The 25,319-nt window shown below is 39.8% G+C and overlaps 2 protein-coding genes across 5 annotated transcripts in view; one reads left to right on the forward strand and one right to left on the reverse strand.

Moving 5' to 3' along the window:
- LOC144975029 (kelch-like protein 12) overlaps nt 1–20,943 on the forward strand; it is a 138,274-nt gene extending 117,331 nt beyond the window's left edge. For 3 of the 4 annotated variants that reach the window (XM_078918675.1, XM_078918674.1, XM_078918676.1), the window contains one exon: nt 17,118–20,943. In XM_078918675.1, the coding sequence (XP_078774801.1) occupies nt 17,118–17,247 (130 nt within the window). In that variant the 3' untranslated portion in view covers nt 17,248–20,943. The remainder of the gene's footprint in view (nt 1–17,117) is intronic. The other variant, XM_078918677.1, reaches the window with a different exon arrangement.
- LOC144975847 (uncharacterized) lies at nt 19,418–22,977 on the reverse strand. The gene is made up of 4 exons (XM_078920034.1): nt 22,859–22,977; nt 22,569–22,783; nt 22,227–22,357; nt 19,418–19,564 (listed from the first exon to the last, which is right to left on the reverse strand). The coding sequence occupies exons 1-4, from the start codon at nt 22,975–22,977 to the stop codon at nt 19,418–19,420; spliced, it is 612 nt and encodes a 203-aa protein (XP_078776160.1).
- Nucleotides 22,978–25,319: the final 2,342 nt, after the last annotated feature.

Raw genomic sequence — 25,319 nt, forward strand, 5'->3', positions numbered from 1 at the left:
CCCGAACCCCATGAGATGTTTTAACTGCCACCGGTACGGCCATACTAAAACAAACTGCCGCCGTAAAGCTACATGCCCCCGCTGCGGCAAAGAAGACCACAATGAGGAAAACTGCAAAGTGGACCCTTGTTGTCTGAACTGCCAAGGCAAGCATGCAGCACATTCGAAAGATTGTCCTAAGTGGCAAGAAGAAAAGGCAATCTTGACATACAGAGCCACTTACGGCGGTACGTTTGCTCAGGCAAAAGCAGTGATCTGCCCCCCTCGGCAGGTCGCTGCTTCTGCTAAGAGTTATGCAGAAGTTGCCAGGGCTGCTGGTAATAACCAAAACAGCCATGGCAAAATCGCACAGACTAGAAAAGACAGTCCTCAAAAGAAAAAGCCATCAAGACCTAAAAGCAAGGTCCCAAATGTGTCAAGAAATCTTTTTGACACATTGGAGGTTCAAGATGTGGAACCTGCAACCCCCTCCACATCCACCTCCAAGGCGACCTCCACCCCCCCTCCTTCCCCAAACAAAAAAATTCTCCCCCTCATGGGCGTGGATGTTGGACCCACCCCCCATCTCCACTCCCGTGAGCCCTCTCTATCCCCCCAAAAACAAAACCCCACCCCTTCCCAGAATATGGAGCCACCAACACCAGTTGGGGGATCCACAGATCCCCCTGAGGGGCCTCAAAGCCCCAAAAAATCTAAGAATCCAGAGGGACCTAAAAATCCCAAGGGTTCAAAAAAACTCAGCCCTAAAAAAACCGAGAGGCCCCCAACAGGGCCTCCTTCTCCTATGGAAGTCTCTCCTCCTAGGAGAATAAAAGTAAAAGGGTTGAAGGCAGGCATACTGCCTAACCTCCCCACAAAAAATTAGGATACCTAGTCAGACAAGATTAATTTCCTGGAACATCAGAGGGATCAGATCAAATAGAACAGAATTGGACCTCCTCCTCCAGAGGAATCCTGATGTAGTCTGTCTGCAGGAAACAAAATTACCAGCAGACGACTACACAGTAAAAGGATATACGGCCAATCATCTGATTCACTCTGATGGCTAGATAGCGTGTGGGGGAGTTTCAATTCTCACTAAGAAGAGCACCCCCCACCGCTTGATACCAATAACAACAAATCTACAGGCAATAGCAGTGAGAGTGACATTGCACAGACCAATCACCATCTGCTCTGTGTACATCCCACCAGATCATCGCCTCCAGTCTGCCGAGCTAGAGGGAGTTCTAAACCAACTCCCCCCTCCCTATGTGATAATGGGAGATTTCAATGCTCACAGTCCTCTCTGGGGAAACACAGACACAAACCAGAGGGGAAAGGCAGTGGAGGCTTTCATAATGAAAATGGATGTATACTTGGCAAACGGTCTCGAGGCAACACGGGTAAATATTCACAATCATACCACGTCTGCCATTGATCTCACTTTCTGTGATCCTACACTAGCTCCAGAGCTCTCCTGGACTGTGATCGATGACGATCACGGTTCTGACCATTTTCCAGTCTGCCTCGACATCACCCCGACTTCAAGGGCCCCACAGCCCAAACGTTGGAGTGTTCGGCGAGCAGATTGGGAAACTTTCTCACAGGAGTGTCACAGACTCCTTACGACAGAGGTGGACAGCTATGACAAATTCAAAAATATTTTAACAAATATCTGCAGCTCGACAATACCAACAACCTCTGGTAGACCGAGAAAACACAATCCCTGGTTTACAGAGGAATGTCGAGCGGCCCTACGGGAGAAGAAAAAAGCATACAGGAAAGCGATGAGATTCCCAATCCCTGAGAATTTCACAACATTTAGGAAATTACGAGCAAAGTGTAGGAAGATCTTCCGAGAAAACAAACGGAGATCCTTCCAAAACTTTGTCTCCAAAATAAATAGCCAGACACCCCTAAATAGGGTGTGGAAGATGTTACGGAAACTGAAGGGATCTGATAGTGATTCACTAAATCACTTGACACGTCCCGATGGATCCGTGGCTGAAACAGAACAAGACATTGCCAACACTCTGGCCGAGAGGCTGGCGCACAACTCCTCGTCTGCACACCACACACCACAATTTCTGCGCCATAAACAAAACGCAGAAAACACACCAATAAACTTTACATCTACAAACACCGAAGACTACAACAAACCATTTACACTTGAGGAGTTGGGTGCCTGCCTCCGTGACACAAATGTCACAGCACCGGGTCCTGACAACATCAGTTATGAAATACTCCGACATCTTCCACAAGATAGTCTGGTTGTCCTTTTGAATATCTATAACAAGATATGGACAACACAGACTTTTCCACCTAGTTGGAATCTGGCCACTGTGATTCCAATCCCAAAACCTGGGAAAGACCATTCGGACGCTTCAAACTACCGACCAATCTCCCTCACCAGCTGCCTATGCAAGCTGATGGAGAAAATGGTCAACAAGCGTCTGATGTTCTACTTGGAACACAACAACTCCCCTCTCCGACCTCCAATGTGGCTTTCGAAAGAACAGATCAACTGTTGATCACCTTGTTCGACTAGAGAGCTTCATTCGTGAGGCCTTTGCCAAAGGTGAGCACTTGGTAGCAATCTTCTTTGACCTTGAGAAGGCCTTTGACACAACTTGGAAATTCGGAATCCTCAAAGATCTGCACAATCTTGGTCTGCGAGGAAACCTTCCAATGTTTGTCAGAGCATTTTTAAACAACAGATCCTTTCAGGTCAAAGCAGGATCCACCTTTTCTGATCCATTTGATCAGGAAGAGGGAGTTCCACAGGGTAGCATTCTGTCTCCCATTCTGTTTGAGATTAAAATAAACTCAATAGTGAATGCAATGAGACAGAATGTTGACTGTTCCTTATATGTTGATGACTTTCTTGTATGCTATCGAAGTAAATCGAGTATGGACACCATTGAGAGACAGTTACAACTCCAACTAAACAAACTGTCGGAGTGGGCAAATCTCAATGGTTTCTCCTTCTCCCCATCAAAAACAGTAGCTGTCCACTTCTGCCGAAAACGCACCTGCATTAGACAGCCTGACCTTTATCTCAACAATTCCAGAATTGAGGTAAAGGACGAAGCCCGATTCCTGGGTTTGATCTTTGATAGGAAACTAAATTTCCTCGCCCATATCAAAGATCTCAGACTGCGATGCATGAAAGCAATGAGAATAATGAGAGTTCTGTCGAGCATGGAATGGGGTTCGGACACAAACACTCTTCTAAAGATATACCGAACCCTTATTCGATCAAAACTGGACTACGCATCTTTTGTATACGGCTCTGCAAAACCATCCTACTTAGGCATGCTGGACCCAATTCATCATCAGGGACTGCGCTTGGCACTCGGGGCTTTCCACACTTCTCCAGTGGCAAGCCTTTATGCTGAGGCAGATGAGCCACCTCTCCATCTCAGGAGGAAAAAACTGGCTCTCCAGTATGTTACTAAGGTCACATCGCTACACGACAACCCAGCACACAAACATGTACACTACACGGATAGGACACTAGAAGAAAAATTTCGCAAGCACCCCAAAATGACACCACCATTAGGTTGCAGAATAAAAAAAGACATCGCAGACATGAACATCACTCTAGATAGGATACACCCATACGTCCAGGCAAAGACACCACCATGGTCCATACATAGACCAAACATAAATTTGGACCTAACAAAACTGGAAAAATCACAAACAGACCCACATATTTACAAACAGACACTAAAAGCAATATTACAAACATACAAAAACCATACTCACATATTTACGGATGGTTCAAAGAGCGCAGATGCAGTAGGATGTGCCTATCACTCATCGGAAGGCACAGGATCACTTCGCCTGGATAGAAATGTTTCGATCTTTACAGCGGAATCGAGAGCAATCCTAAATGCTCTCCGTTTGGCTGAGAGATCGAATAAAAATAAATTCTTGATCTTGTCTGACTCGCTGTCCGTACTTAAGGGGATCTCAAATTTTTATTGCACCGATCCAAGACTCATAAGTATCTTGGAAGGTGCAAATAAATTATTTATTAAGAAAAAGAAAGTTTGTTTTCTCTGGTACCTAGTCATGTGGGTATCCAGGGAAACGAAGAAGCGGATCGACTGGCAAAAGAGGCGGTGAGCCAAGAATTACAAGAGGGCAGTAAAATCCCACACGCGGATTTAAAGATCAATATTAAAAAACATGTCCGAAAGGAATGGGAACGATCCTGGAGTCGAGATGTACATAACAAATTAAAACAAATTAAAAGTGACCTCGGCCCCAGACCCAACTCGGGGCTAAAAAGAAGAGACGAGGTAAAAATAACTCGACTCCGGATCGGACATACTGCCCTCACTCACCGTTTCCTTCTGGAGAGGGATGAAAAACCCCTCTGCAGAACATGTAACTGTGACCTGACAGTTCAACACATTTTAATTGAATGTACAGAATTAGAACAGATAAGGTCACAACATTATGATAACAGAGACTTGAAGTCTCTGTTCCAGTCGGTCGATCCGCTTACAATTTTAAAGTATCTGCAGGAATGTGAATCTGCAGAAATTGTAAATAGATATTTTTACTCAACAAACATGTAACTATTATGATTTTATAAAGATTTTATTACAACAGTACACGTTTTGATCAGCTATGGCCCCTCAGGGCCGATAAAAGATTGATAAAAGACAGAAACGGGCGCTTAAATGACCTAAATAGTGTCGAAAGCGCCGTTAAACACCTAAAAACAAACAACATCACCACTGCTACAACCACCATCACAACATGGCCACTGCCACAACCACTACCACCACAGCATCATCATCACCACCACTACTAGAGCATCATCGCTACTACAAGCTATATCAACACTAGCATAAAAAAACTACTGTGTTTTGGGTCTCTTGATCACTTATTGGGGTGTTCCAAATTGCAATAGCCCTAGGTATTGCAGTTTCTGAGCCTTATTCTGATTTAATGTGATGATTTATCTTGGTGTCTCATTCAACCAATCACAAGAGATTGCTGGGAATGAGTGTTTAAATGACGAAGATCATTTATTTTGATTTGGGTTTGGTGTTAGCTTTCATAAATTTTGTATTTTGCATCCTCTCAATTTTGCACTATTGCTTTCAGTCATGCGGACAAAATAAAGTTTGTTTTTTTTGTTTTGTTTTTTTGGGGGGTTTTTTGTGGGGAAAAAAAAAACACTTTTAGGATCATACAATTAATTACAATTTTCACTCTTAGAAGTTGCAGATCGCAAAATATTAAATTAGCATCTTTTTCAAGCAAACTGGATTCACTGCTCTGTCTTTCAGGCAAATGGATCCCCGTTAACTTTCACCCATGATGCTGATTGTCATACCAAAAAATCAACCGAAATCCGTTAATAGGGAAAAAAGTTACTGATGGGTGTCTTTATACCCCCTCTAAAACTTCGTGATTGTCAGTTTTTCAGCATTTGTTATCAACCTAAAACAAAAATAATATGCATGTTGATGCATATTTGGTTGATGCAACATACCAAAGTACCAAAAGTGCCTTGGAATTGCTTATATCTCCGTGAAAAGAAAGAGAAACCTCATAATCAACCTATATTTTTACTGCGTTTTTATTTGTAGATTCACATCTACTTTCTATGGCTTTCTTTAATATAAGCAAAAATGTGTACATCTATGATCTATAATCTACGCAAGGGTCTCTGAGGCTACCCCTACTCCAGGGTGTGCCAACAGCCGGATCGTGCTTGTTGCCAGAATGCTTATAAACGGAGACCAATCTGTCATCTGCATTTTTTGTGGCCGCAAATATCAGGGCGATCCGCAAATTTTGGCAAATTTCCCAAAATTGGCAAATCGTGGCAAATTTTGGGGAAATTGGCAAATCGCGTGGCAAATTTGAGAAAAAAAAGAAGCGAAAACAAAATAACGAGAGAAAAAAAGTGCGAAACTTGAGAAATGTTGCAGCTTTGCCTGGGCCCAAACCAAGGGAAGCTACTCTCTACGGATAATGATCCTTTAAAATCTTTGTAACAACGCTATTCATAATGTAGCCTCCTTAAATGTAATAAATTATCTTTTATATATATATTTTTTGTATCGCGTGTTAATTTTTACTGAAATGCTTAGTTCTCCTCGGCAAATTTTTGGGCAAATGTTGGTCTTTTTGGCAAATTTCTTGGCAAATTTTGGGGGTTTTTTTGGCAAATTTTAGGTCCCAATTTGGCAAAAAATGCAGATGACAGACCAATATGATGATAATAATAATAATAATAATAATAATAATAATAATAATAATAATAATAATAATAATAATAATATAATAATAATAATAATAATAATAATAATAATAATAATAATAATAATAATAATAATAATAATAATAATAATAATAATAAATAATAATAATAATAATAATATAATAATAATAATAATATAATAATAATAATAATGAAATAATAATAATAATAATAATAATAATAATAATAATAATAATAATAATAATAATAATAATAATAATAATAATAATAATAATGTAAAGGTGATGCTATATATATATATTAAATACAGTGATGCCAAAACTCCGGTCTGGAGCGAAAAAAATTCCAGGTTACGGGCAACTTCCGTCAAATTCTGGTGATGTAAATGTGTTCCAAGGATACCCCCCCCCCCCTTCCCTCCAACCACCACATCATCATCACTGCCACTACTACTATAACCACCATCATCACTACCACTACTACTACAACCACCACCACCACATCATCATCCTCATTATCACTACTACTACAGTCACCAACACCACATCATTATCACTACCACTATTACTACACCACCACCACATCAAATTCACTACCACTACTACTGCAACAACTACCACCACATCATCATCACTACCCAGGGATGCCACTTTTCCGGTTTTAGCCGGAAATCCGGTTTTTTTACCACCAACCTGTTTTAATCCGGAACCTCCGGTTTTTGTTCGTCGTCACTATTCAAAAAAAAAAAAAAAAAAATTTTTTTAAAGAAGAAGAAAAAAATCGCGATCGAGATTTGAGCCGAAACTTTTTATAAATAAACAGTGATTTTGAGAATTTCTCAGTAATCTTCCGCTGAATTTGCCGTGTCAAACATTTCCCTCAAAACCACAAAATCACCATTATGTCTTATGTCATATTTTGACACCTGTGCAATAGTCTCGTGAAATTTAGTGACGGTCCCGTTTTTATGACGTCGGGCCAGACTGCATGGCACCAGATGTCACAATTGACACAGACGACCAGTGGTGTTCTTTAATTAGCTAGTTGATGGTTGAAGGGGAAGGGGAGGGACAAATATCTCTCTCTCTCCTCTCTCTCTCTCTTTCTCTCTCTCTCTCTCTCTCTCTCTCTACTCTCTCTCTCTCTCTCTCTCTCTCTCTCTCTCTCCTCTCTCTCTCTCTCTCTCTCTCTCTTTTCTTTCTCTCACACTTTTCCTCTTTCCCTTTGCCTTTCTTTCCATTTCTCTTTTCTTCTTTTTTTTTTCTTTTTGATATAGAATTCCTAAGATCAATTCATAAATTTTTCTGGTAGAGAAGTCTCTCCTCTCTCTCTCTCTCTCTCTCTCTCTCTCTCTCTCTCTCTCTCTCTCTCTCTCTCTCTCTCTCTCTCTCTCCTCTCTCTCTCTCTCTCTCTCTCTCTCTCTCCCCATCTCTCTCCTCTCTCTCTCTCTCTCTCCTCTCTCTCTCTCTCTCTCTCTCTCTCTCTCTCTCTCGCAGCCATCCATTAAATCTTTACTAAAACTAAATTTATGTTTAATGATAAGAATGGATTATACTAGTAATAGTAATATATACATAATACCAATACAAAACAATGTTCCTGTTATTTTTACACTTTGCTTGCGTTTGACCGATAGACGGAGACATTTTCCTCCTTTTTGACAAATTGCTTTTATTATCACTGGAAAAAAAAAACACTCACCAAAACCACTACATCATCTCTACCACCACTACTATTACAACCACAACCACATCATCATCCCCACCAACACTACTACTACAAATAACACCACATCATCCCTACCACCAGTACAACTACAACTACCACCACATCGTCATTCCTACCACAACTATTACAACCACCACCACACAATTATCTCTAAAGACCACCACTACTACAACCACCACCACATCATCATCCCTACCACCACTACTACTACAACCACCGTCACATCATCATCTCTAAGACAACTACTCTACCTACACTACTACTACTAACTACTACTACTACTACTACTACTACTACTACTACTACTACTACTACTATCTACTACTACTACTACTACTACTACTACTACTACTCTACTACTCTACTCACACTACTACTACACTACTACAATCACCACCACATCATCATTCCCTACCACCACTACCACATCATCCCTACCACCACTCCTACTACAACCCCACCCACCATCATCCCTACCACCACTACTACTACAAATAACACCACATCATCCCTACCACCACTACTACCAACTACCACTACATCATCATTCCTACCACAGCTACTACAACCACCACCACACAATCATCCAGACGACCATACTACTATAATCACTACCACATCATCCCTACCACCACTACTACTACAACCACCACCACATCATCATCCTACTACAACCACCAACTGTAATTATACTTTCAACTTTTGAATTCTCCGAGTCGTGTCAGAAATTGCTGCGAGACAAATTTTGATCGCATCTCAGTTGAATTTGAGTGAAGTTTAAATTTATAGGTTATGGTTGCATGGGTGGGTCATGAACTTCACAATGAAAATGTCTCCTTTTATGTGACCAGTCATTCTCACCCCTGATAGCTATTGATATTAATTTGTCTATATTTTTTCAGCACCTTATTTTATCAATTTGAAAACTGTCAACTCTCCTTTCTTTTGTGTGTTATTTGCTCTCAATTGCAATAATAAGTAGTGAAACAATATTCCAAATTTGATATTTTTCAAATCCCTACAAAGCCCTGTACGTTGATTTGTATCTCGTCCGCGCAAATTTTCAGGCTTTTTTAAATTTGCCTGGTGGCATCCCTGACTACCACTAATACTACAACCACCACCATCATATCATCATCACGACCACTACTACTACAACCACCACCACCACATCATCATCACTAACAATAACAACCACCACAACCACATATTCATCACTACCACCACTACTAATACTACATCCAATACTACCACATCATCTAAACTAACACTACTACGACCACCACTACCAGCACATCATCATCACTACAACAACAGCTACAACCACCAACACCACATCTAACACTACTACTACAACCACCACAACCACATCATCATCACTCCCACTACTACTGCAACCACCACCATCACCACATCATCATCATCACTGCTACTACTACTACTACTACTACTACTACTACTACTACTACACCACACTACTACTACTACTACTACTACTACTACTACTACTACTACTACTACTACTACTACTACTACTACTACTACTACTACTACTACTACTACTACTACTACTACTACTACTACTACTCCCTACTACACCACCACCATCATCATCTCCTACTCACCACTACCACATCATCTCACTACCACACATCTCACTACCACCACACACCACCCACAATCATCACCATCACTCTACTAAACCACCACCACACACATCACATTCCACCTACTACAACCACCACCACCACATATCATCACTACACTCACTACAACCACACTCATCAACACTTCCACTACTACACTACAACCACCACACCATATACTCTCACTCCACTACTATACAACCGCACACATCATCATCATACAACTACAACCACCACATCATCATCACTACCACCACTACAACAACCCCTACCACATCATCATCATCATCACCACCACTACTACTACAAGCACCACCACCACCTCCTCATCATAATTACCACCACTACTACTACTACTACTACTACTACTACTACTACTACTACTACTACTACTACTACTACTACTACTAGTAGGTGGTGGTGCTTGTAGTAGTAGTGGTGGTGATGATGATGATGATGTGGTAGGGGTTGTTGTAGTGGTGGTAGTGATGATGATGTGGTGGTTGTAGTTGTAGTAGTGGAAGTGATGATGATGCGGTTGTAGTAGTAGTGGTAGTGATGATAATGTGGTAGTGGTGGTTGTAGTAGTAGTAGTGATAATGATGATGTGATGATGGTGGTGGTTGTAGTAGCAGTGATAGTGATGATGATGTGGTGGTGGTGGTTGTAGTAGAAGTGGTAATGATGATGATGTGGTGGTGGTGGTACTAGTAGTAGTAGTAGTATCGAATGGCTACACCTCTATTTTGAATCTTTTAATCCATTCTTCAAATTCTTTTCCTGCCTTATAGGCTGTCTCGTAGCCTCCTGATAGGCTTGTCACTGGGCAGTGGATGACGATGTGGTCCATTGTCTCAGGGCCTCCTTGGCAATGGCGTTATGCATCTGATTCTCTCAGATTCCATCTATGTATGTTAGCTGCGGTTCTGCCATGTCCTGTCAAAATGCGGTTGGAGGTGACCCAGCATTTTCGGCTATTGCAGAGAAAGCCAGGTGTTCTTTCTGTCGGGTCGGGTATGATGTCGCCTCCCCTGGGGCTGTCTTGGTTCCACATCGACATCCATTCCTCTTTCACGTTGAAATGTTGTCTTGAAGTTTTAAAAGGTTTCCTTGATTTCAGTCTTGACGTTGTTGGGGCTTCTTCTAGGACCTCCTTCAATGGGACCCTGTCAGTGACCTCCTCAATTTTGGCATGCATTCTTTGGTTTAATTCTTGTCTTCTGATATCAGGCGGTGCTATGCCACTTAGTGTTGGGAGCCATTGGGTTGGGGTTGACTTGAGGCATCCTGTTATGATCCTCATTGATTCTCTTAGCTTGACATCAATCAGTTTGGCATGTGGGCTCCTCATCCAGACTGGAGCGTAGTATTCTCCCACGCTATAGCAGATGTTCTAAGTACTTGTTGTGAGGCTCCCCAATTAGTACTTGCCAGTTTCCTCAGGATACAGTTTCTTTTTGAGATCATGTTTGCGTTTCCTTCAAGATGTTTGCGGTTGTTTAATTGTCTGTCCAACGTGACACCTAGGTATTTTGGGTTGTGGTCTGAGGGCAGTCTGGCATTTCCAGCTATGATGTTGATTTCTTTTTTGGCCTCTCTGTTGTTGAGATGAAATGTGGTAGATACTGATTTGGAGGTATTCATTCTGAGATACCATTTGATAAAAAAGATTTTTAGTTGTGTCGTGTCTTCACTGAGAGCTTTTTCAATTACTTTCCAGTTGTTTGATTGGTAGGCCAACGGCCAGTCATCCGCATAGCCAAGTTTTAGTGATTGGCTGCTTGGCATGTCGCTGATATATACGTTGAAAAGTGTTGGTGCTAGTACTGAGCCTTGTGTGTGGGACTCCATTTTTTATCTTTCTTGTTTTGCTTTTGTCTCCCCCCAGCATAACATGGAATTGTCTTGTGCCAATCATGGTTGATAGCAGCTTCAGAGTCTTTCTGCAAGGAATCATTTTTGCCAGCTTTAACATTAATCCACAGGTCCAAACGGTGTCATAAGCAGCTGATAGGTCAATCAGGACTGCACTTGTCTTCTTTTTTTGTTCAAAGCCTGACTCAATGTAGGAGGTCAAGGCGAGGACCTGTTCTGTCGTTCCTCTTTGTGGTTGGAAGCCTGCCTGTTGGGGCGGTATATGTGGGTCAATGTATGGGGTGATTCGTTCCAGTATGATTCTTTCTAAGAGTTTGTATAAGTAACATAGGAGGGATATTGGTCTGTACTGGATGGTTCAGTGGGTGGTTTGCCTGGTTTTAGAATAGCAATTACTTTTGCATGCTTCCATGTTTGTGGGCATGTTCCCTTTTCCAAGATGTCTGTCATGGCATTTGCCAGCCAGTTAATTGCCTTTGGTCCAAAGTGGGTGATCATATCGGGGTAGATTCCATCTGTTCCTGCAGCCTTACCATTTTTTTTTTCTTTATTGATTCAATCATTTCTTCTGATGTTATTGGGGCAGTGAGAAACATGCCTTGTTCAGGTAAAGTTTTAAGAGTGCTCTGATATTCTTTTCTTATTCCTTTTTCAAATTGTTGATTTGGTGTATGATATCCTCTTTGCTTGATTTCTTTTGCGATTTCATCAGCAGTAATTTGTGATGCTATTTTTGTATGGTGAGATTCAGGATTTAGCTTTTTGATGGTTTGCCGTGCAGGACGACTGGATCGCCTGAGGTTTTCCACTACTTCGATCCATCTTTCTTTTCGGTTTTCATGCAGTGAATTTAGAAGTTCATCTGCTATCTGTTGGTCATTTGTCTCTTCATATTCTTTCAGTAGTTGTTTGCTCTGTTCATTCCAACATGGAATGTTCTGCTTACGGAAGCCTCTTGGGATGGTTTTCCTTGTGGCGGAGAGAACAAGTTTGTTAAATCTGCCAATGTTTTCGGCCTTGGCTTCAATCCTTAAGCAGGTTTTGTCAATTGTTTGGCCAAAAGCTTTCCACTCTGCTTTTCTGAAATTCCATCTTGGTTGTGGCAAGGTGTTCATCATTGGAATCTGAATTCCAGTTCTTATGAGGACTGGACAGTGTTGGGTGTGAGGGAAGTCTCCCAGGATTTCTCTTGTTGTTGGGAGTGGATTACCATTCACATTTTTTGTAACAAACACAAGATCTGGGGTGTAGTCTTTGTTCCAGCGGGCTGATCTGAGGGTACCTTTATCTTTGGGGTTGTAGATGAGAGTTAGATCATTTTGGCTGGCCCAATGCGAGGTTTCAATTCCTGGATGGTCATTTTTATTGTATCCCCAATCTGAGTGATGGCTGTTAAAGTCTCCAAGTATTAGGGATGGGTGGGGAATTGCACCTTTTGGGGGAGTGACCCATTTGAGGTTTGGGGGTTTGTAGATGTTAGTGATTTCAGTGTCTCCAAATTTGACAGTGGATCTTGAGTGCCATTGTTTTCTGTACTGCCTCCCATGTCTGAGATTTGGTCTGCCACTCTTGCATAGGTAATTATGCCATACTGTTTGTGGTTCTGTTTGTTAACCACTTCATATCCGTTGATGTTATATCTGGAGCAGGGGCGGTTGGTCACATTGTATTTAAGGCGGCACAAATCCGAAATACAGAATCAAATTTTATTGGTCTAGTTAATTTAACTTAATTTGACCTACTTTGTATGTGTGTGTGTGTGTGTGTGTGTGTGTGTGTATGTGTGTGTGTGTGGAGGGGGTATTGAATTGTTTGCATATGTGCGTGTATTTGTGTGTGCGTGTATGTGTGTGTGTGTTAGAATATTAACGAGACGTACTCACAAAAGAGCATCAATTATCTTGGACAAAACTTGTCTGTTAACTTTCATCTGTTCATTATAACGACTCACAGACGCAGCATGTCCTGTTTCCAACTGATTTCATATATCTACAACGTTGAAAAGTTTATATTTAACAGCATCTGTGACATGGCTATTTCATTCAGAATGTTTCTTCAGTGCCTGAGAGATGTGCGCAATATCACTGAATCCTCCTGTTGTCCGTTATAGCATACATCACCAAAATCAAGCAATAAAAACAATGAAGCGTTTTACGGCTTTCACTGGCAGTAAGCCATTCAACATTAATCATTATTAAATCGGCGCTGTCTCCTCGGTATGTTAGAAACTAAGTTAAAATTCACTGGTTTGTGTGGACCTAAATCTTTCACCACTATTTTCTCTTGAGGGGATAAGTGTCGGAATCGATTTTCAATTAAAAAATCAACATGATTCATGATTGGTTACAAATTACAGAAATAACTTTTTAAAGTAAAATGATTCAAGATAAAAACAGGGAGGTTTCATAAACAATGACATCAGCGATAATACATTTTCTCTGAATACTTACGGTATGACACACAACTTTAGAATAATTGAATTAAAAAATCCACATTTAATTCCAAACGCAAAGCACTTGTTAACTTCACAAACAATCAGCGACATCTTTATAATTATACTATTATTAGACCAGGGTTGCCAGATTATTTTTCAACAAAATGCCAGGAGAAGACTCAAAAATGCCAAAACACTCAAAAAAATGCCAAAGTCTGTTGACTCCCACCCCCTCTAAGAAAACTACTCACTTTTGATAGACAATTTACTATCATATCCTGGTGGCTTGCGTGTTTTCTTTTCTTTTTTTTTCTTTTTTTTTTTAAATTATACTAAATTTCCCGTTGGGGTAATTTTTTACCTACTGACTACTAAGTGGAGTGCTAAACCACTACACCACGGTCGAGAAAAGGTGTCATTTGAAGTATAATATACAAGAAAAGAAAATGCCAAATGAAAATGCCAAATGCCAAATGATTTTTCTAATGCCAAACGGTTTTCAAAAATGCCAGATTTTGGAATCTGGCATTTAAAATGCCAAACTGGCAACCCTGTATTAGACAATGCACACAATACAAGTTGAGTAGTGATCGTTGGGAGTGTGCGGGGATGAAGGACTCCGTGGGGTCAGGGATTTTTATTTATAGTACCATGGGGCTCTTCTCGGTGCATACTTTGTTTACTGTTCTTTTTGATATTTAATATATATTTAAGCAAAACCAACAATGATAAAATATATATTTATTGCCATTCTCTTCATCCGTATATCTAAGTGAAGCAAAGCCTCTTCTTTCAGTGATAAAACTGATATTGTTTTAATTTATCCCAAGTAGGACCTCAGGGCGTGCATCGCTAGATTGGCCGTCTTGGCCTAATTATTTTAGCGGTGAAAGACAATAGTTAGTTGGGGAGGGAGGGTGGAGGGAGATTGGGGAGTGGTAACTAACTTTCTTCAAGGTACAACAGAGTATAGGATAAGGACAGGACGGCCAAACGAATACTGGCTCATATAAACAAAACAAAAACTTCCCCACCACACCACACCCTCCGCTCATTGTCACCCCGTGCAGGCAACGGGGGAAAGATGAAACGTGCCGATTTGACGCTACCTTCGCGGAGCGACGCACGAGTCGTCAAATATTAAATTCAAAACAAAAAGCAGTATGTGCAAAATTTTTAATTTTATCACAATTTTAAAATTGAAGTTTTTTGTTTGGTTGACATGCTAATCTACGGAAAATATAGGGCGGCACAAAACAACTTCGCTCTATTGACCGACCGCCAGTGATCTGGAGGGTGGGGAATGGTCATCGAGATGAGTTTCCTGTAGGAGGGCAACGTCAACATCGTATCTTTGCAGAAGGTGTGAGAGCAGCTCGCATTTAGCCATAGATATCCCTTCTATGTTTAGGGAGAGGATTCTAATACTGGCACCAATAGTGATATTGGAGTCTAGTTGATTTCTCATGCCATTCGGACTTCCTACAGTTGACACGCTGTCCTTTTATCCTGGGCGACGACCGAGCCAGTATGGAATCTTCGTTTTTTCGTCTTCATGAATAGAGTGTGGGTCCAGGAGAAGGCAAGCCTTGTCTGGACGCCAGGTTGGATTGTTCTCTGTCTGGCTTCTCGTCTTCGGCTGTCCCAGCATGATTGGATCTTGGCTAGTATCACCCTTAGAGTCATTGTAGCACTCAAGCCCTTGCACGGCGGCAAAGTGACAATCCATTGCAAGAGACTACTACTACTACTACTACTACTACTACTACTACTACTACTACTACTACTACTACTACTACTACAAGCACCACTACCACCACATCATCATCACAACCACTATTGCTACAACAACCACCACCACACCATCATCACGACCACTACTACAACCACCACCACATCATCATCAGTACCACTACTACTTTAACCACCACCAACACCATATCATCATCATTACCACAACTACTACAACCACCACCACATCATCATCATCGCTACCACTACTACTACAAACACCACCACCACATCATCACTGCCAATACTACTACTACAAGCACTACCACAACCACATCATCATCACTACAACTACTACTACATCCACCAACATCACATCATCCTCACTACAGCCAGAACTACAATCACTACCATTAGGTTTTGGAGCTTTAGTTCATTTGAAAAAAGTAAACTTTGGGATTGCATTTGGCATTCTGTTTATATATCATGATATAATTCTAATCAGTTATCTATTTAGAACTATACAATCTGTAAACACAATGCCAAATACCATCCCAATTCCCTTTTCTTGTGTGCGGAAATTCCTCTTTCGGCCTTGAAATCCCTACGAGTGTGTCTGAAATTCCTGTGAGCCAAATTTAAAGTTGGCATCTCTGTATATTATAAAGGCATGCGACAGAGGCTAAAAAAAGGAGTGCCAATTGGTGAGCAAACTCAGGACCTCGTTGCAAAGGTCAAGTTTGCTGCGAGCCCCGTAAACGTCCTAAAATAAAAAAAGATAAATAAGGATTGCGATCAATCACAGCAAATAATATAGTGATAGTAGGGATTATGATCATGCTGGTGCTTAAAAGAAAATCAGTGAACAGGACTGTTAACCACTGATTCACCGACCGGTGCCGATAATCTTGAGCTCATATAGGCGAATTTGGCGATGATTTTTGTCTTGAAATGAGGACACATTAACAGTTGACTGGCAACAATGCTGTGTTCTGGAAGTCGAGGTCTAACTGTTTGTCTACTTATTTGGCATCAGGAAAATTACAAGCGGTTCGAAATCGATTTCTCAGTGCATGAACAAAGTAATCCTCACCTTGAGTTCGTATTCATGGCCTTCCAGTTCCTGGGCAATCCTTTACTGTCTGTGTGGCTTGAAAGTGACATGAAATGAAGAATTACAAATTTTAAACTGTTTTTCAGCATCAGCATTTATTAAAGTAAACAAGGATACAGACACTTTTGATTCTACACATTTCCTGTTGACAGTTGCATACAAAAGTCTTACTTCGTGGACATCATCATGAGCAAAGTTATGGACAAAAACAAAAAAGATTAAACAGTGAATCTTATTCACAGCAACTCAGTGAAATTTCATAAGGCTCAGTTAATTAATATGATTTAAAATGTGTATACAAATTTATGATCATGACTATGTGTTTTAAAATGTACAATTTGTTATTTCTTTTTTCCCCAGCTATGATGGAAAAGTTTTGCTTGACTCCTTAGAAGTATATGACCCAACTGTTGGAACTTGGAAAAACATGGGTAAAAGCATGGCAATATCCCGATGCGATGCTGGCGTTACAGTGATTAGATCTGTTTGATTTGTTTGTTGTTGATTTGTTTTGTTTTTTGTGTGTTGTTTTTTTTTTGTTTTTTTTTTGTATTTTTTTTTGGAGGGGGGGAGGGGGTGGGGGGTTGTGGTTTTGGTAAAGAAGGACATGATTAAAACCTGAAATGTTTATAAATATATCTTGATTGTATCTTTTTGATATTTTACACCAAAAAAAATATCTTATAAACTACTTTCAACACACGCAAATAGTAAGTGATTCTCGTGAAGGTATCAGTATCAGTTAAAGTGACACTTTCACTTTCACAGACATGTGTTAGAAGAAAAGGCCATGGCAGTGCTGCATTGCCATTGTGTATACAGTTATTGAAGCTGGAAACAAAATGTATCATTTATCATAATATGAGTGCCCTATAGCCCACTGCTTTCCATGTGATTTAAGTGTGCCCTAATTGATCAATTTCTTCTTGTAAGTTATAGAAATGTTGTCATTTTGTTTGACGAGAGCAAGCTGTTAAAGTTGAATCATTGTGTCATTGACAACGATGCAAAAGAGATAAAAGCAAGATTATTAGTTAGTATCATTCTGTAATGCTAATATTCCGTGGATCCACAGAATTCTGTGATTTTTTGATTTTTTTCAGAAATTTTCCGCTGCTTTTGCTGTGTCAAAGATTTGCCGTGATTAAAGCTCAGGCTGCTAAGTTGCAGTTCCGAGGAAAAAACGTCACCATGTTAGTGTTATATTTTGACACCTGTGCTCAGTTACATGAAATTTGGCTATATTCCCATTTTTAAGACAGCAGTCTGGACAGATGGCACCAATGTCAAAAGTGACATGAGACCAATGGTTTCTATGCATATGGTCCAAAGGTGAAGGGGATAGAACATAGCACACTAGAGAGGGTAAGATGGCCAAGGGATAGAACAAATGTGTCTAGATTATTCTTTTTTCTCTGTAGCTGTAGCATTATAGTTAATACTCTACCCCTCTCCCTAAATAGTAATGCGTAATGATATGTTTACAATAATAATTTGTGCGTCAGATTATAAATCGTATGTATATTTATTCCAAGATGGCGAAATCAAAATTCATTGAGGGGCAGAATAAAAAATTTCTTACACTCTCTCCAAGCTCGTGTAGCGGTTGGGAACACGTCCGGGATTCCAAAAAGCAAGAGTGTAAGAATCGTTTATTATTCCACCCCTCCCATAGGAAGACCCTATCATTTCTTAGTAAAATGCGTAATCGTTGAATAATGCTTTGAATGCGTTGAATAAAAAATTGTTCAACGCTTACATAATATTTGCGCACATTTTATCGATTTAAACTATGATGTAAAGACATCTGACTGACGATTAAAAATAATCTTTTGGTGCTCATGAATATAAATCCACCTTTTTTTCTTTCTGTTTGCGATTATTGTTACCGATCGGTAAATAATACATTCAAAATGATTATTTAGTACATTGACCATTGACAAAAAGATTATTGTTACCAATTGATAAATAGTACATTGACAATTGACAAAACGATTATGGTTACTGATCAATAAATAGTACATATGACCATTGATAAAATCATATTATTCTATTTATTTATTAATCTATATATTTATGTATTTAATGTTTTGGCCTGTACCTAAATTTTTACTCAACCAATATATATATCGATTAGGAGTCCCGAACGCTCAATTTGTAGCGGTCCGTAGGTCATCTAAAGCATTCTCAAGCCATCCGGAGGCCCTCAGAGCTGTCAGAAGCTTTCCAGACGCCGTCCGGAGGGGAGGCCTTCTGAAAGCTCCTCGTGCTAGCATTTCTTTCAGTTTTTATTTTCACCGAGGATCTTTTGTCATGGGTTTATTTATTCAATTTGTCAATATATAGTAGCATTTTAAAAACTCCAGAACAAACCTTGATAGATAAATGAATGTTTAAACTTTCCTAATACGACCATTGTTTTGGTTTTCCATCGCCATTTTGTTTTGTGAAGTATTGAAAGCAGTCCTAGGTTGTTTTTGTTTTTTTCTATTAGGGTTAGTTCAAGGTCAGAGGAATTTTTTCTAATAGGGTTAGTCATAAGTCTTAGTAATGTGCTAGGGTGTTTGTTTTTCCTATTACTATTAGGATTGGTTAAAAGTACTAGGCTTTATTTTTTATTAGGGTTAGTTGAGGGAATATTTGAGTTGTTTCCCTTAGCACTAGGAGCTTTTGGGAGGCATCCGATGGCATCTGGAAAGCTTTGAACAGCCCTGAGAGCATCCGGATCTAGCCGACCCATCTATCCAATTACAGATGGATGTAGATGACAGGCGAGGGGGTGGGGGGATGTTCAGGAAATCTCTCAGCTGTGTATTCAGTACACAGGAAGAGACTGTAACTTAAAGTAGCCTTAAGGGCTAAACTGTTTGACCGAGCGTGAGAAGGCGAGGTGGCCGGCTGTTTTAACACAGCCTAAGTGTAACCAGGGTGGGGTGAGTTAGAGGTCCGAGCTCCTTTCTAGGCATAATATTTTCCTTCTTTTTTCTTTCTTTCTTTCTTTCTTTCTTTTTTATACTCCCTTGGCAAAAAGTCTTAATTTTAAACTTCAAAACGTTGACACCATTCCTGATGACTCGAGAAGTTTGATCGACTTTTAACATTTTTTATTTATTTACTTTTACTCACTTTTACTTTTGAGTTTTTTAATCAATTTAGGACACAGTGAAGACTTTGGATACGAGCGACTATTTCCTGAAAAAGACCTGTAGTTTCATTCGTTCACCTGTAATTAGGGTAAATAGACATGAATTTTAAGTTATTGTGTTTCTCTTACTTATAATGCCAGGTTCAGGTGAGGTTTGCTGGGACAATGACGACTTTATACTTGGTGAAATTATTCTAATTCAATCTGACTTAATTTAAAGATGAGAAATGTTCTTTACTTTTTAAAAAAAATTATTGCACAATTTTATTCGTTTAGGAAAGCAGATATTTATCGACCTCTATGCACTGAGGCGTTATCTGAAATATCATCACTTGATTATTTTGATTTCGAATAGATGGGACAATTATTAGTTCAAGAATATCGCTGAGCTGAGTCATTGGTTGATTCGTAATAGCTTTTTTTCTGCCACCAATCATCACTCCCCACACCATTACAGATCCATATAAGAAATTATTATTATTATTATTATTATTATTATTATTTTTATTATTATTATTATTATTATTATTATTATTATTATTATTATTATTATTATTATTATTATTATTATTATTATTATTATTATAAAATGTATTATTATTATTGTTATTATTATTATTATTATTAGTATTATTATTATTATTATTATTATTATTATTATTATTATTATTATTATTATTATTATTATAGTTGTTTTTATTATTACCATACACTTTTCACTACGTTTTGTCTTGCCTTTTGAAATAAGATCGTTTAATAAATTAAATATGGAATGAAATCAAACTACATACAACTTATTTGTTTAATCTTTTCCCTCATTGTTGCTTTCATTTATTTCACTTGTTGTATTCTGTTCTCGAATTCATGAACAGCCACTTGAAATTGTATTCCAGAAATATAACAGTGATGTCTTCTAATACTAATACTAATTGGGGGTTGGGGTGGGCGGAATTAAATGGCTTTGTCCCGCACTTGACATGTCTGTGAGAAGTGATTCTTGTGTGTACTTTTATTTATTTATTTATCTATTTTTTGTAAATCATCTCCCTGACTCTGAGTCTTAATTCAATATGAGTATGAATAAACATCTAGTACTTTCTCAATGTGAGTTGATACTTGGTGGTCGTATTGGGTAGACTGCTGTTGGGACATTTTTAAGCTTTATTCTTAGGCGCATGTGACCCAAGATTGCAGGCATGTGTAGAATCGTCCTTTATGTTTTATGTATCTTTTTCTCTTTCATGAAAACGACCGCAATTCGTCATAATCACACCCCCCTCTTGGCGGACTCTTCATGGGTCAACATCCTGACTAAACTATCTCTTTATCCCTCTATACTATACCATTTGGATTCCATGTCGGTTGCTTCACTCTATATGTCCTGTTCTTCATGGGACCATTTGGTTTAGCGTGGGCCTAGGATCTTGAAGGAAACGGTGCATTTATTGTTCTCCACATAAGTCAGGTTTTATAATAATTTGCTTTTGCAACCATTTCAGTGTATGCTATGTCAGCCAAATTGTTTCGGACTATGTTTTCTACGTAGGCGAACTTGTCTCCCCCCCCCCCCCCCCCCCCCCCCCCCCCCATCATGTGGACAGGGAGATCACTTACTTACTGTCTTGCTGTTTCTCCCATCCCATCCCCCTATACGTTTTCCAACTTGCTCGTCTTGTAATAAAATAATTTGCTTCTGTCCTGACCTTGGCTGAGAGGGAAGAAGTCATATGTATAGTTAGTTGCAGTTGCAGGGTTGCCATTATGAATGCCACATCTCCATGCATCTCGGTTCAGCTCATCATCTTCCTCCAGGCCCAGTTCTTTCATATCATCCTTTACTTTATCCCACCGTCTAGTCTTTGGGTGTCCCTTTTTCCTCTTTCCCGCTATTTGTAAGTCCAATACTTTCCTTCCCACATACTCTCTCTCGTCTCTTTACATGCCCGAACCATTTCAAGCTATCTTCTCTCATCTTTATTCTTCACTTCAGTCAACCTTTGAATTCGTTTGTTTCTCACTTTATCTTTTCTTGTCCAGCCAAGTGACCATCTCAACATCCTCATTTCTGCCACCTCAACTTCTTTATCTTGTTTCTTTATTGTAGCTGCTGTCTCTAGTCCAAATAACATTGCTGGTCTTACAAAAGTTACCTTCCTCTAATTATTCCCCTTCTTAACCTCCATCTCATTGCTCCCATCTCCTTGAACAGTTGATCCTAAGTATTTGAATTGGTTTGTCTCTGGCACATCCTCTTCTCCTATCTTCATTGGTGGTTCTGCTCTCTGTTGTCCGATGCACAAATACTATGTCTTCTATCTGCTTACCCTTAATCCTCTCCTTTCCAACACCCGTCTCCAACCCTGTAGTTCCTTTTCCGCCTCAGCTTTTGTATCATTCAAAAGTACCACGTCATCCGCATACATCATGTTCCATGGTGCCTCTCGCTGAATGGGTTCTGTTAGGATAACCATTACAATTGCAAACATCAGTGGGCTGAGAGCAGATCCCTGGTGTAATCCAACTCTTAAATTAAATGGATCAATTGAGCCAACAGCTGTCCTTACCACTGTTTTGTTTCCTTTGTACATATCTTGGATAACTTTGATATTTCTCTCTTACCCCCTTTGCTCTTAGACAGTACCACATTATTTCTTTTGGTACCCTACCATATGCTTTCTCCAGGTCAATGAACACACAATGTAATTCTCTCTGCTTTTCTCTATGCTTCTCTGCGGTCACTTTTAGAGCAAATATAGCATCCGTTGTATTTTTACCAGCGACAAATTCAAACTGTTCTTTACTTATGTCTACATCTTTTCTAATCCTCTTATCGATTACTCTTTCCCATATCTTCATTGTATGGCTCATTAACTTGATGCCCCTATAGTTGCCACATCAATGAACACCTTTAATTTTGTATTTGGGAATCAACGTACTATTTGTCTATTCTTCTGACATTTTATCTTTCTTTAAGATGTCGTTGAATAACCATACCAGGAAATTTAACCCTTCATCTCCAAGTGATTTCCAGACTTCTGGTATCTCGTCTGGTCCAACTGCCTTCCCCCTTTTCATCTTGCGCAAAGCATCCCACACCTCGTTCTTGCTTATCTCATCTAGCTACTACTTTCTTTCTCTTTAGGTTGTATAACTGCACTTTTCCTCTCCCTGTCATTCTCTTCATTCATGAGGTGTTTGTAGTATGTTTTCCATCTAGCTTGAATCTCTTCATCTTTGCCCACTATTCTTCCATTCTCGTCTTTGATCATCTTAATATGTTGTATATCTTTCCTATTCTTATCCCTCTGTTTCGCTATTCTGAAAATATTTTTCTGGCCTTCTTTACTTTCTAATTGCTCATACATATCTTTGAATAGACTTTGCTTTTGCAACGGCTCTTTTGCTTCTTTCTTTGCCTGCTTTTTTGTGGGTTCGAGTCCAAACGATAAGCTCAATCATCTGAATTCGAACTAGTATGCGCGCTATGGCTCTCGTTACGAGATGCGCTACTCAACCTACACCACAAACGTCTCAGGTTTTACCTAGGGGTGATTAAGAATAGCCTTAGGGCCCCTTATAACTTAATTGTATTAATAACAAGTGAGTGAAGACAAAAGTAACACCCAATACAATAATAACAATTCTATACATGTTTAATAAGATTGTTAAAGGACAAATGGGAGGTGCGGGCGGTCATGCCGACAACTTTTGGCGCGACATAAACATTAGTGTTGGGTTATTTGATCGCTTTTACCCGATCGACGATCGAGTCAGGGACAGCGAGTCAGCGTCCGATCTCAATGCCGGAAGAGCGAGTCAGTAAAACGATCGAGTCACTAAAACGATCAGGCGGGTTGTGAGCTTGAGACGATCTTGACACGTGAGACGAGCTTGAGACGATCAGAATCCGAGCGAGCGGAGGGGTAACGAGTGTTTCGAATCATTTCAAATTCAAACGATCACAGTTTGCCATCCGATACCAATCGCCAACGTTTGCACACGATAGTCTGTGGTTCTTCCACAGCCCTCACTCCTTGTCAGATGTTAGTGTGTCTGGGTGGCAGGGAAATTCGTATAGGTGTATCACGCGTGTGTGACAAGTCTTCATTAAACCTACTCAAGTTTGACTATCACACACACACACACACACACACACACACACACACACACTAAGGCTATTTCTATGACACACACGCATCCATCTATCAGTGAAGACTCCTACAGTAGTGCGGCTATGTGGTCTAGTCATGACGTACCTATAGTACTCTTGTCGGCCATGGGTCTAGTGCATTATAATGGTCTAGTGGTATGACACCCGCGTTCGGATCGGAAAGTCCTGGGTTCGAGCCTCGCGCTCGGTGCATAGTTGAGTCTTTGGACAAGGCTCTTTACTCACATTCTCTCACCGTACTCAGGTGTAAAATGAGTACCTGGCCGTTAACAGCGTTGTCTTTGTCTGAAAAATTGTAATATCGCCCAACAGGCGGCATGTCCCGTCCTACATATTAAATGTTGCTGTTGACCAGGGACCCCTTTACAAAGCGCTTTGATCACATTTAGTGGATATTGTAAAGCTCAATTTTTTAAAGTAAAACATTAGCTTTGAATATGGAATGTTTCAATTTTAGATGCCTGTGTATTCTTTGTTAGTTCCCATCATCATCATCATCATCATCATCATCATCATCATCATCATCAGGGGCAGCGGTACGGTCTTTGGTTGGCACCCGAAAGGTACCGAGTTCGATCACCCGCCGCTGAGTGGTCTTGAGCAAGTCACCTTGCCCTAACTAAATTTGCGGCGCTGCACTGCGGCTGTCGCTTGGGTTATTCCAGTCTTCCCTTAGAATAGACCCGAAAGACGAATCTCCCCTATGGGATGAATAAAGGGAATTAGATATGTTTAATTTATTTATCATCACCATCATATCAGCGGGATCATCATCATCACCACCACCACCACCACCACCCTAATAATAATGAATAAAATAAATATCAACACATTTCAATGTAATAATCAATCTAAAATCAATCAGTGCTCCTAAAAGACCCCTTTGATTTCTTTGTCTAATTCGTTCCATACTTTTGGAGTCCCGACAAAGAAAGATTTTCAGCTAACAATAGTTTATATATGGGAACATTAATCAGTCGTTTATATTGGAATCGGAGTTGTCTAGCAGGTGTATTAGTTCAAAGCGCATTTCCAAGGATTTACCATGCTCAATGAATTTCACAATATTTAATTTAATTTATTCCTCCGGCACGCCATATCGACCATACATCCATTTCGTACAGTAGGTACCGATCGCTGTTTGGAGTCTTTTTGTATTAAAGCTCTTTACAATACCCGCCATTGCTTATAAGATAAGAATACATTCACACCTGAGTCAAGTGCCTTACACACGGACTTAACGTCT

The sequence above is a fragment of the Berghia stephanieae genome, chromosome 6, assembly GCF_034508935.2.
Source record: "Berghia stephanieae isolate SIO BIC M18660-M18661 chromosome 6, UCSD_Bste_1.3, whole genome shotgun sequence".
NCBI lineage: Eukaryota > Metazoa > Mollusca > Gastropoda > Nudibranchia > Aeolidiidae > Berghia > Berghia stephanieae.